The 14008-nt window shown below is 37.9% G+C and overlaps 1 protein-coding gene across 1 annotated transcript in view; it reads right to left on the minus strand.

Annotated features, from left to right (window-relative positions):
* Positions 1-14008, minus strand: part of LOC149289279 (dystrophin-like) — an 874963-nt gene that overhangs the window by 325594 nt on the left and 535361 nt on the right. The window contains 2 exon segments of the mRNA XM_089490922.1: positions 4159-4246; positions 9302-9403. Coding sequence (XP_089347048.1) covers positions 4159-4246; positions 9302-9403 — 190 coding nt within the window.

A 14008-nucleotide genomic window follows, 5' to 3' on the forward strand; every position in this document is an offset into this window, starting at 1 on the left:
ACACACCCAGAAACGCATTATGAGGCATTAAGATGGACTTAGTTGTAAAAGCCCGAGAGTAGATGGAATCTTTAGCTGAAGTTGACAAGGTCTCTTCCTCAGATGGAAGAATTGCAAAGCAAAATTAAATAGGCAAATGAGTAATAACATTTTCTTTTTTTGTGGTTCTGTTCCCATAAGGTCATAAAGAATCTGTACTGAGTCATAAGTCATAAATGTACTTTGTAAATAACTTGACTTCTTGTAACACAATCTGGTTTTTTTTATAGTTTATGAGGACTGACGATCATTTTTTTCATAATTTATGTCACGGTCTGCCCAGGCTGCGGAGCTGCATATCTGTCCTGCTTTAGTTTCTCTGCTTTGCTTTGATCCATTCCTGGATTTCCTTTTGCTTTGTTCTATTTTCCATTCCTTGCTTCTGCTCCGACTCTTTGCTTCAGCTCTGCTTCCTTTATTAGGTGTGCCCCACCTGTGTTCTGTTTGTCTCAGTCTGCAGTCTAAGGTATGTCTCTGTGCTGTGTTTGGTTTACATGTGTGGTTTGTTTTGTATCTTGTCAGCAGGGATTAGCGTTAGGACCCACCGTCATTGGAGTACTTTGGCGTAGTGGTGGGCTAAGCATACTATGGCCATATCATGTGACGAAATCTCCAATAGTTATCTTGTAGTCCTAGGCTAGTTTCTGTAGTCATGTTTGTGTGTCTTTATGTACCTTTGCCCTTCTTCCTTGAATCATCTGAGGATTCCGGTTCCTCTCTCCTCTCCCCATGTCCCTGTTAATATGTCCTATCCTTGCTTATAGGAGAAGCGTCCGAGGGTTCCGGCTCCCCACTCCTTCCCCTGTGTTCCTTGCCTTCTTCCCTGTCCTTTGTTGTGCCCTGTACTATGTATGTCTTGTCTAGTTATGTTTATTCCTCGTCTAGTGCCTGTTTATATTTTGCTCTATTCATATCTTGTTTCTAGCCACTTCTCATGTATATTCTATATCATGTTTCTTGCCTGGTCTCCCTTTCCTTTGCTGTGTTATGTGTCTGCTACATTAACCCTTTGCTTAGCCTTCATTCTCCCAGCCTGCAGCATCCTGCTCGTGATCAGTGTGATATGCTTCATGCCTGCTCCTGGGTGCCTGCAGGATTCGTTTTATTCTGGACTACATCTGCTGCCATATCAGGGCGCTGGTGTTTGGCTGCACTTCCTAGGTGCTCAACGCCTGGGTGAGTGTGGTCACCCTGCACCAGGCCCTGCCCCAGACTCCACTGCTGCATCGAGACTCTTGCAAACAACCATCGGGCGCGCTGGGTCCTTCTGCCATCAGCTTGGACCCAGTCCGTGACAATTTAAAGTTGCTTTAAGGTAATAGGCCCCAGAAATATGAGCCGAACTCAAATTGAAAATATGACCAGAGTTGTGTCTACATTTGAGGTATCACAGGCCAGTTGGATAAGGTGGACAGCACAAGCTTTTATCATCCTTTTATTCACACAGGTTTAAGTTAAAGCACTCCTCCTTGAAATTGTTCCCCCAAACTGAACACAAGTTCCTTATACGTATGGGCAAAGGGTACGATTAATATAATGTAATTTTGTCTCTTTGCATAGATACGACTGGAGAGCTTCTGACTTACACAAATACCAACAGTTGTTGACCTTTCACGCTATGTGAGATTATGCGTTTAGGTTTTGTATTACTTGTAACACAATTGACTATGAAAAGGCCATTTCTTAATAAATGTATTTATTTGTAAGTATCTTTTATCTTTCTATTTCATTTTAAGACACAGCGTAATGCACATGTAGAGCAATGTTGCCAATGTTTGAAAAATCTATTGATTCAATTATTTTATATGAATGTTGCAGTTATATTCTGTACATCTAGAAGAGATTGACATACAGTCTGTCATAATCTGAATACCCGTTAATATTTGGTGAGTCAGTTTCCTAATGTTTTCATTTCAACTCCTAAATTACCAGTCAGAGATAAAGACAGAAACATAATTACAAACATATTAACTTTACAACCAAGATTTAAGTATCTTTATTCCAGAAACATCTTCAAAGTCGTGTTTCTCCCATGAACTAAGACTAAGGTGTCTTTGAACGTACAGCTACACAATATAGAACTGTGACTAATGTTAGATGATCTGTGCGCGGCTGTCATAACACGGGATATAGGCCAGATTTCAAGATTTATGGACGTTAACGCCTATGAATAAATATAACAGGAGCCGTGCTATTGTTCTGAACATCTTTTGCTGCATATCGTCAGTTCATTCATGCAGCTATTTAGAGTTAATGTTATCGGTGCTCTTTTTCATTACTTCTCCCTGTTGGTGTCGAACGGCATGCTGTGAATGACCTCCAAAGATTGCTCGAGTTTTATGCGGCAGATACATTGAATCTGAAAGCTTTATTAAATAAGTTTGTTGTTTAGCTTCTTCTTGCTATCAGCTACATTAAAAGAAAACTCATAAAGCAGAGTTGTGACCTTCAAATAACCAGAACAGCAAAGTGAAATGTTCTAGTTTGAAATGCCAATGATACAAAAACTTCAAAAATTGTCAGCTTCCGTGGTTTGATGTCAGAAACAAATGTTATTGCCAAGAGTTATTTTTTTAAGTCTAAGTTTTAAATGTAACAATATCTTTTATAAGTATTGATCATTATAGAGTGACAAGAAATCAAATGTTCACAGTAACTAGGGCATGATCAATATTGTTATATGTTGTATTGTAGGTAATTTGATACGATTGAAAATGTTCCCTTTTTAAGTATCTTTGGGCAATTTATTTATTTTTCTTCACATAATAGGAAGCTGTAACATACAATTCAAGGACATAAGGACTGTTCCTTTATTTTGGTGAAATAATGTGAAATTTTGGTAGGGACAAAACTACAGTCCTGAAAGTTACAATAACGTGTAGAGAAACCCCCAATCCAATATTGTGTCTCTGCTTTCCTTGTTAGAAAATCTTTCCAAAAAAAGTATTAATGAAAATGTCAGCCTTTAGAAAGTGCATTCCTGTCCAGTATGAATTATCTTTTAATCTATAACATAGCATTTAAAAATGATTGTAGTTTACTAATGAAACATAGATTATTGATTTTGTCTAACCTAGTAGTGCATGGTGCCACATCCAGCCGACAACTTCTTGTTGTGCTTATCTATAAAGCTATGTTTTCATTTAGAAGTTCCAAATATATTTATTCTACTGACATCTAGAATTTCTATTAAAGGTTTATTTCTATCTCTGTAGTCATCAGATCTCTGCATAATGGACCAAATAAATGAAATGTGAATTTGTATTATCTTCTATTGCTTTTTTTTCACATCTTGGGAATTATACACTATACACTATTCCATAATCACATGCCAGCATGAACATTTAATACATTTGTTGGACAGGTATTACATATTGTGTGTGATAATCCAATATAATTATTTAAAGGCAGTCTCATAAAAAGCTACAGAGGAATACACATTTTAAACACCTACAATGAAAGAGTAAACATAGCAAATTCAGCCATAAACAGTGCACATTTTGCTCATATACCCCATATCTAAATAATAATAATAATGCTAATTTTCACTAAATGTAAGTTTAACAAGGAACAATGTTTGTCTGTAATAATTTACCTATAGTTATATAATCAATAATAAGAAGCTATTGACTATGGTTGGCCAAACTACTCAAGTTTATACTTTTACTTGCTCGTGGGAGTGTGAAATGGAACTATGGACTCCTTGCCTCCTACTATGAAGAAGTCCACGACCTAGAAGGACATGAGTGATTAGACTGAGGACCAACTCATAAATGCCAACCTATCCACTGCTTGGGGAAAAAAAGGATGTCTCTGGACATTTTTGTGGAATATCCAGCTTGCAGTCTTTCTTGTCAACCAACTCTCTAGAATCTGCTTCTTGTCTTTCTTTCTATGTATTTGTTTCTATGTCACCAGATTTTTAACTGTTCTTTATTGGGCATCAATTCAAATAATACTCACTTCTTAGAGTCTCTGATATTCATTCAGATGATTACCAGTCTTCAGAATAGATATTTATATGGCACAAAAGCCTTAATTTTACTAAATGCTTTACTTTATGAAAAAGTGCTTAAAGTTCTTGTTCAATCAGTCATTACTGAAATGAATGACACTTACCAGGAGCTGGCCCAGTTGGCTTTCTTTTCAATTCCTGTAGTAATAGATCCACTGTCTTCCACTCTGTGTTCAAGTGCTCTAATTTACGCTGTCCAAAATAATAAAATACATATATATAAATCCAAAAAGGTACAGAAATACTTAAATGGGCTCTATTTAAAACGTAAATTGCTAAACTGTATTGACACTGAATCTTAATACAGATATTTGACATTTATATTTCTTTTTTCGTATCCATCCATATTTCTTTCTTTGCATCCATTTGTATGCTTTCTCCCTGGGGTACACTAAGCAGAGCTCTGGGATATGTTCTTATATAAGGGAACACCACGCAGTGCAAACTGTGTAAGATAGAAAATCACAGATATTGGCGGAGTGGGACAACAGCAGTAAGACTCCACTGCATAGTAAATGAACAGGGGGCAAGAACTGGAGGTGTATGATTAGGAAGTGCTCATCATTGAGTTTTACATAGACAAGCAATCAGTCTGTGAAAAGACTTGCGGATGCCGGTGGATAAAGGCAAACTAATTTGTAATAAAATACAAGATATCCAAATACTTTATAACTTGCAGTTATCTTCTACAGAAAGACAAAAACCTTTTTTTCACTATTACATTTACTAATTTTTATTTCTAATATCTGAGAGTAAGGATTACATTTATTTTAAGTTGTTTTTCATTCCTTTTATGTTGAGCCTTAGAAAAGAGCCCACAAAAAAGAATTGCGCATGGAAACCTTAGCAAAAAAGGTTGAAATTACTAGTCTGATTTAAAATGCACAATCCTAATTCACTCCCCTGTGCCAACTCAATCGCTGTAAGCCCTAGTTTCTTTTGAAAGACTCATTTGGAAAGGGTGAAGAAGTTTGCCCAAAGTCATAGTTGCAGACGATGAGGTAGCAGACGTACAAATAATTTATGACACAAAACTAAAAAGGTACATTCCTTACTTTTATCCTATTTTCCCTTTTTTCTAAGCACTTTATGAAAATGTATTTTGCCTGCTGATTCAGACAGTATTTCATCGGATTTTGCCCATAAGCATTAAGAAGATAATACGTATTCATTTATTCCTTTAAATGTTGGAAAAGTAAGACACATTTCAAAACCTGCATATTCAAAACAAAATATATAAACATTATTTTATGTGTATATTTTATAAATAAGAACTATAATTATGTGGAATTTCCCAAAGAAGCTTTTGAACAGTAAATCATGTGTGAAAATCCTGGTTCTTTTATTTGCAAAGATGCAGAATTTCATCCTATGCATTTATTGGCGGTAAATAATTGGCGTGCACATGGATGTTCCCTTACAGTAAAAACAATTGCGCATGCATGGGCCAAAAATATAGAAAGGTTGTGGACCAACTGGACATTACAGAACATAAAAAAGTGAGCCCAAAAATTATGTGTGAATTTCAACTGCATTCTTCTTACACGGCTCTTTGTAACAGCGGTGTAACAACACTTATACCCATGTCTTATTTTGACTCATTGATGGATTCATGTGAATAGAGGTTGTGGATTCATCAGTGCTAAAACGTACTTCAGGATGTTGATAATTCATCTTTACATTTTATATGAGATGTAGGGAGCTACTGTACCTATTTACAAATCTGTCTATGACCACAATTCGATTTTTTTGCATAAAACTACACTTTACACATTATACAAGGTTGTGCTGATTTATACAGAGGCAAAGTTATACTTTCTTCATTTTCTACATGACAATATCTTGGGGGCCCTTGCATCAGCTGACTGGCATTGAACATTTTTACTAAGATTACTGTCTATGGTTCTTCCAAATAATTCTTATTTTATGATTTCCTTAATGCAACACGATTAAAGATATACCGTATTTGCTCGATTATGCGAGGTCGTTTTCTAATCAGACCTCAAATAGAGGTCTGACTAGAAGACTAAGATCCAGATCTCCCGTAGCTCTGCAGGGGACCTGGATCCTGCTCTCTGGGCGATGCGCGCAGACAAGCTCCGCTGCTGCCGGCACACTTCCTATGGGGCTTCTATAGCGGAGCGCCAGCATCACATGACCATCTGGTGCTCATTCATAGAAGCCCCGGTGGAAGTGCCGGCAGCAGCGGAGGTTGTCTTCACAGAACTCCACCGGCTGCCCCATTAGACACCAAAGGAATCTGAAGCACGGGGGACAAGTCTAGGGAAGCACTGGAAAGTAGGGGGGGGTATATGGACTTTCTGGAGGCAGAGTGTCATATAGGGGGTTAAAAAGAATATCAGGGAGGCAGTGTGTCATATAGGGGGTTATAAGGAATATCAGGGAGGCAGAGTGTCATATAGGGGGTTTAAAGGAATATCAGGGAGGCAGAGTGTCATATAGGGGGTTTAAAGGAATATCAGGGAGGCAGAGTGTCATATAGGGGTGTATAAGCCATATCTGGGGGGCAAAGTGGCATATAGGGGGGTTAAAAGGCATATCTGGGAGGCAGAGTGGCAAATAGGGGGTCAAGTGGCATATCTGGGAGGCAGAGTGGCATATAGGGGGTATAAGGCATATCTGGCAGCAGAGTGGCCTATCAGGGAGGCAGAGTGGCATATAGGGGGGTTTAAGGCATATCTGGGGGGCAGACGTGAAAACTGGCGGCAGGTTGGCAAATAAAAGGAAATAAAAACAAAAAATGCATTTTTCCTCAATCATAGTTTTTATTAAATAGGAAAAAATTGTTTACATGTGAATTAATATTTCCTAGTAAAACTTTTTTCTTATAGGGTAGTCTTATATTCAGGGCCTTTTCTTCTTTCCTAAACTAATCTTAACATTTTTGGGGGTTGTGTTATAATCAGGGTCCTCTTATAATCAGGGTTATCTTATAATCGAGCAAATATGGTCATTTGTCCATTTTCCAAAAAAAAAAAAGCATAACTTTCCTTCTGTCAGTGTTAAATCATAGCTGCTTGGTTCTCCACATCCCCTACAGAGAAATACCTTACCGGTCAGACTGTGTTATCTTATATAATTTTGTGTCAGCAAGTGGTAAACAAGAAATAGTTTTTGGCTTGTTCAAGACATAAATAATGTTAGCAAGCGCTTCTTGCCGTATTAGTATGTGTGTGTGTGTGTGTTGAGTCTTATGTACTGTACAGCACAGGAAACTAACGTAATAAATCCATATATTAGAAAAACATTTTTTCTAATTAATGCAAAGCTCAGTTCATGTTTTGCTTTTTAATTTGAAAAATGCACCAGAAATTTCACTTAGCAAAAACAATTGCATTAGTCATAGCCACATTACTTTACATGTTGATATAGGTAAATCACCGACTGTCACTCATCTCATACATACAGTCACTCTATCATATTCCTGTGTATACATAAGTGATATGCCAAGGCAAGTTGTGTGTCACTCCAGCTCTAAAATATGTCACTGCCTACATTTACTATATTAATGCACACAAATATGTTTTTGTTTACCTTAGGAGCTACATCTGAGGTCAAGCAATTACTTTTGGCGGGAAAAAATCTATTTCTTTTTATAAAAAGTACATTTCTTTAAAGCAATGGCAATTACAATGCAATTCCAACCCGTACCAAAAAATACATGATAATATGAATATGAAATGACAGACATAATTCTGTACATGATTGGCTGTCTGTATATCCCCTCAGGGGGCCTTAAAGAGGGTAGGCTTTGAGGACTGCCAAAGAGTACACATAAGTCACATTAACAGGGGTACACTGAGGGATTGCTTTGGGAATCATATGACACCTAATTATGTTCAGTTTTACAAGTCAACAGTACTGAAATACTGCAATAAATGTATTACTTTAAAATGTTGTTCTGTGGAAAAGCCTAATTGCTTTTGGAGTAAAGAAAGAATACTGGGACAAAGCCATCAACCTATTCTACCCTAGGCCCAATAAGGGTAGTAGGTGAAGGGGAAGTGACAGACACTCTGCGACCAAGGCAAGGGCAGATTGTCCTTGTTCCTCAGATCTCCCTAACCACCCCATTTACGCTATGGAAGATTGTGCTGACACAGCCCCCATAAGCTGCTCTTTCCAGGTGGCTCAGGTCCTAAATAGGCAAACCTAGGAACTCTCAGGGTTTCTCCCGGAGACTACAGGTTGAGTGTCACTTAACCGGGTATCCGGGTCACTATGGGGAAACTCCGGGTTGCAGGACAGGTGTTGCCGCACAAACACCTCCCGTCCACTTCCCCATTAAAAAGGAGTAAACTGCCCACTGACATCATCGAGACCACCCGCAACGTCAGCCGGGCCACCCACTGACGTCAGCGGGACCTTCTACCTGTAAGGGGGGCTTCGAGTAGCCGGAGACAGAAAGTTCCCAGGTATGTAAATGGGGAGAGCACCAGATACAACATTAACTAAATTACAAGGATAAACTAAAATCCTAGTTATTTATATTTCTAAGCTCAAATCAAATAAATAAATATACCTAAATTATAAAGAGGATCATTACTGCGCAATAAATGCCCTTGTGCTGAAATGAAAAAAGCCTTTGTCCTTGGGAATAAAACTAAAGTAACTTATGTAAGCTCATTTGAGCAAGGCCCTCCTCACCTGTTGTTTCTGAAGTCTAATCGTTATGTTATATACTACTTGTTATGTGCTGTCCACCCATTGTACAGCGCTACAGAATATGATGGCACTATATAAAACAATAAATAATAATAATTTATCCTCATGTAACTTTGTGACAGATCTGCATCAAACTAAGCATGTCTACACAAGTTTCATCTCTATACTCTGAGTAAGCTATACACCATCCTGAGTAGCTTAAGTGAACCAGCTATGTTTATTGAACACTACAGGCTACAGAGAAACATTATACTATATGTACTGGATTGCAACCTGGCAAGAACAGAGCCCTTGTCTCCTTTTGTACCAGTACGTGTTAATGTGTGTTATTTTAAATTGTTTATTTTTACTGTTTTTTGTAAAAGTGCTATGGAATCTGTTGGCGCTATATGAATATATGTAATGCAATGTCTGTGATGTGGGCACATGGAAACTGTGAAAGTATAATTAGAGCAAGTGAGTGGTCTGAACTTTGATTATTATTTGTCAAAAAAGGAAACTAAACATCTTAAAAGCTTACAAACACTTTAGGGTTCAGTAGAATGATTGATATTTATTTACCTTTAATGGGTATGAAGCTGATTGATCGGTGTATAGTTCTGTCCCCTTAGACAAGATTCCTTCCACATGTGGCTGTTTAACCTTGATCCTTTCCTCCGTTTCCTAAACAATCAAAAAGGGAGAACAAGTTAGAAATGTAAGGCTATTTCAATTCAAGGGTTAAAATAATGGATATGTTATTTTGCCAAATGTAACATTTTTAACACCCCATCGTATTCCTCACCATAGAGTTATTTGCCATTTTATTACGTCATGCCTTTTCCCTCCCCCAGGCAGCTGGCTTATTTTGCAAGATTGGGGGAGAAGAAACAAGGGTAAACTACAACAATTTTTTTATATTCTGGTCGTCTCACCTTCTGTTCCATACCTAAATTAGGTAAAATATTACTTAATTTTAAATGAGATACTCCCAAAAGAATTTACAAACAAAACCCCACAAATTCTAGGTCATTTTTAAAACTAGATTTACTCATGCTATGTTAAGACAGCCGCCCTTTGCAATGGGCAATAAAAAGCTAGAGCTACGTCTAATAAGAGTTGCAATTCCAAATCCTGGAGTTGGTCCCATATCTGCTCTGGATTATTCTTTGAAAACACAAGCTGTACACCTTGTCCTAACCTTCTGTGACAAATGCCCACAGTGTGCGTTTAAAGAGCTCTAAATGCCATTTTAGTGTCACAACGCGAGCAAATCAAGAGGCCGAAGACATATGAACAGCAATTTGTACATCTTAATATGTCAGCGAGAAACATTTTAAATACATAAAACATTAACAAACTTTAATAATAGATTCTTGAAAGGCCCATTTACTAGTAGGAAGCTGAATTTCTGACAGATTTTGCCTGTCAAGCGCCAATTTTTTTTTCCAAACGTCTACAAGAAAATATCGAACCATAAAAATACTTGTAGACATTAATAAGGCTGTCATGCTCAGTATCAGTTTAGATACGGTGCTTTGTTACAGTTATTTCTAAGACATAAAAAATGCTGTTGCTTACATACTGGTCATTAAGCTCTGCTATATTTGGTAAAAGGTAAAGATAACAAGGAAAGTTGCAAGACCTTAGATTCCCATTAATGGTTTACCTTCAAGTTAGACTTTCTCGAATAAGGTGTGAAACATGGGATGAATGGCAGGGAGGAACATTATAGATCTCACTCTCATTCCATATTCCAACTGTTGTCAAACACATGGTTTATCATTACATATGAAGTTTGCCTGCCCTTTATATTGATACCCAGGAGTTGTGTCTCCTAAGTTTCGGGTGGAAATATGGCTCCCTATGAAGACAGAATCAGTAGGTGGTTCTGTACCTATGACACAGGAGGGCACTTTGTTCAAACTGTTCCCAGTAACACAACTCCACATTCTGTTTAGCCAAAAAAGAATACTAAAAACATAGCGGGGAAAAAAAAGGTCTGTGTGGGTGATATGTAATATATATGATTCACCCATTTCACATGCTTTTACTATTGAAAAGAGCCTTCTTCTGGCACACAGTCTAAACTTAGCCGTCAGCCACGGGTAAATTAAGGCTGATCGACAGAAAACAAAACATTGTGCATTCAGTTATTTTTTTCTCATTTCCATCATGCTGTGGAATTTTCTATTATTTTTCAACAATTAGGTTTACCAGATCCAAGCCACACACCTAATTCACCGCCTAAGTGCAACCTGTCAGATATATAATGAAGTGATTGACAAGGGGTGGCAGTTGTTAGACCATTATTCCAGAGAAAATCGATAAAACCCCTTGGACAAAAGCATTTTATTCGAGTCTTCCTCTTTCCTTTCTTGCCCTTGCAAATGCTTAATCTAGTTTAGCAGCCATGCAAAATGTAGCTCATTTCAATTTGTATTACAAATCTTATATTATGTGGAGGCGTATTGAAATGTAATCTCTGGTGGTGTCATGAATCAAAAATCTGTAAAAAGCACTCAAACAATGGCAAACATCTAATAATAACAATAATAATAACACTACAAAACAATAAAAGGTGTTAATTTCTAATACATTTTGGTTTTATTGGTACAAAAGGACATTTAATCATTATGCTAAAATGAATGCCTTTAAGTAATATTTTTTTCACTCAATGTGGCCAACTTATGATTTTAATAATAATATAGTGGCAGCAGGGCCGGCCCAAGGCCCAATGTTTGATTTATGTATACAATTAAAGATCACAAACAAATCAATATTAAATAGCAAAGTGAACAGAAGAGATCACATTATTATCAATAATATTTCACCCACATTATTGCGTCCAGCTTTGCATAGACCAGAACATGCTTTTTTTTTGGGGGGGGGGCAATGTACATCTATTTATCTCATGTATTCAATGAAAAGTCCATGAAAGAAATTCAATTCCAATATAATTTCCCTCTCAGAGGTCTCTTTCCATCAAGAAGCGACATCTGAGATCAAGTTTGTTCCTACATCTTTTACTATGGACAAATAAAAGGTAACAACTAATTTCCGGTATTGGGTTAAAAAACATTACATGTTATATTTAAAGATATGTGAAGAAGGGAGATTTCCCTATACAGGAAAAAGGGACAGGAACTCTTACTTAACTTGGATAACCAGGTATATATATAAACAATAGTATTCTATATACATCAGGTACTGTAGTATGTCAGTAGAAATGTATACAGTATACAATGACTGATTTCCCCACAGATCCACCTATAGCAGGTCACAGGATCACCTTTTAAAACAATGTTACTAGCACATTTTTAAATACCGTATTGGCTCGAATATAGGCCGCCCCCGTATATAGGCCGCACCCTAAAAGTTTGGTGCTTTTTTAAAGAAAAAGTTTTTTTCTTTAAAAAAGCACCAAAAAAACATGCTGCCACTCTGTCTCCCCCCCCGAGATATGCTGCCACTCTGTCCCCCCCCCGAGATATGTTGCCACTGTCCTCCTCCCCCCTCGAGATATGCTGCCACTGTCCTCCCCCCCCCGAGATATGCTGCCACTCTGCCCCCCCCGACTTACCAGAGGAGACTCCCGGGTGTCTTGCGGGGCTGGCGGGGGACATCTACACAATACGCGTACACAACTTCTGGTGCCGGCACTCAGCTGATGTTTTGGGGGCAGAGGTAAAACGCATCGTGCGGACCATCCGCACGATGCGCTTAGACAACCTCCCGTGCCGGCACCCCCCCCCCGTGGAAAGTGCTGGCAGGGGAGGCTGTCTGAGCGTATCGGGGAGTAGAATGCAGGTCCCCTGCACCGCTGCGGGGGATCTGTATCCTAACCCTGCCCGGCGCCCGGGACTGCATGTCCTGGGCGTCGGGCGCTAGACCCCGAATATAGGCCACACCCCCACTGGGGGAAAAAAGTGCGGCCTATATTCGAGCCAATACGGTATTGTTTAAAATAATCATAACACCAGATATTAGTATTTTTCTTAACCATTCTTGCTCATGCCAACTGCGTGATATATATATATATATATATATATATATATATATATATATATATATATATATATATATATGATTCCACAAATCAATAGAGCAGTTCACATGGGAAACAGATAGGTTTGGCGTTTTCGCAATGTAATATACACATGTAACCATATTAATGCAATTCACTATACTGACATAGTGTCCCACGCTTTTCATTTCAGCCACTTTCATTGCTACTTAAAAGTGGTAATAGAGTTTATTGTCATCAGATTCATTCCATATCCCGACAGTGTTAAAACATCAGGCTCAGCATTTTTTTTTTTTACAACATTTCAAAGAAATAATTGCTATTAGATGGGGCATGCGGTTCTATATATTTCTTTTGAGAATTCTAGACACATTGTACTTGTCATTCTTATTCTCACTTCACCGACGCTCTGCCGATATCAGTCAAACTGAAATTTGATGAACTGCCATCAAATCAAATACGTTTACAATTAGCATACATTTTACATAACTTAAGGCGCCAGCGAGATCACATTTTCCGAGCCTTGCTCGGCATGGGATGAAAATACAGACTGTGAAGTTCTCCCCTGTTAATACACGTTAACAGCAAAAGAAAATGGCAAAGCATATCACAGTATCTTTTGTTCCTATTTGTAAGGGTAATCATTAATGCTTCAGCCATATGGTTACATATAGGTCAGTTGGAATTATTTAACATATGACTGCAACTGGATATCCAACTAAATTAGGGTAATGGTATGAAACATTTGATAACACTGTTAGCCTATGGTCATAAATCAGCCACTGGCTAATTAATCATAAATTGTACAGTCTATGGAGAACATGCAGTAAATGAGGTTAAATATACCATCTGTGTTTTTTGGTAAATAAAAATGTATTCTATGTAATCTTTTATACAGCATTTTGGTGACATTACTAGAGCTGTTTGACACATGGGAGAGACTACCATTTGGAATTCCATCACACAAAGCGGGTAAACTCAATACAAAGACGTTTGGGTCAATTTACAACGGGGTGAGTTGACTTGAAAATATACAACGTGAGATCATTTTAGATTTTTCAAAATATAGTAGAAATTAGACTTGTGCATTCGTCTTCGGGCGAACATGAAAACAAACACGAAGAGTGCGTTTTCGTGTTCGTTCTGAAGACACGCCGAAGAGAAGGTAAACGTAGGCGAAGACGAAGACACACACCACGAAGATCTTCGTGATTGTCTTCGTCTACCATTCTCCCCCCCCCCCCTTCAAACTTACCTTGTCT

Source organism: Sceloporus occidentalis, unplaced genomic scaffold (assembly GCF_023333645.1).
Source record: "Sceloporus occidentalis isolate IW3139 unplaced genomic scaffold, rSceOcc1.0.p SCAF_47, whole genome shotgun sequence".
Taxonomy (NCBI): Eukaryota; Metazoa; Chordata; class Lepidosauria; order Squamata; family Phrynosomatidae; genus Sceloporus; species Sceloporus occidentalis.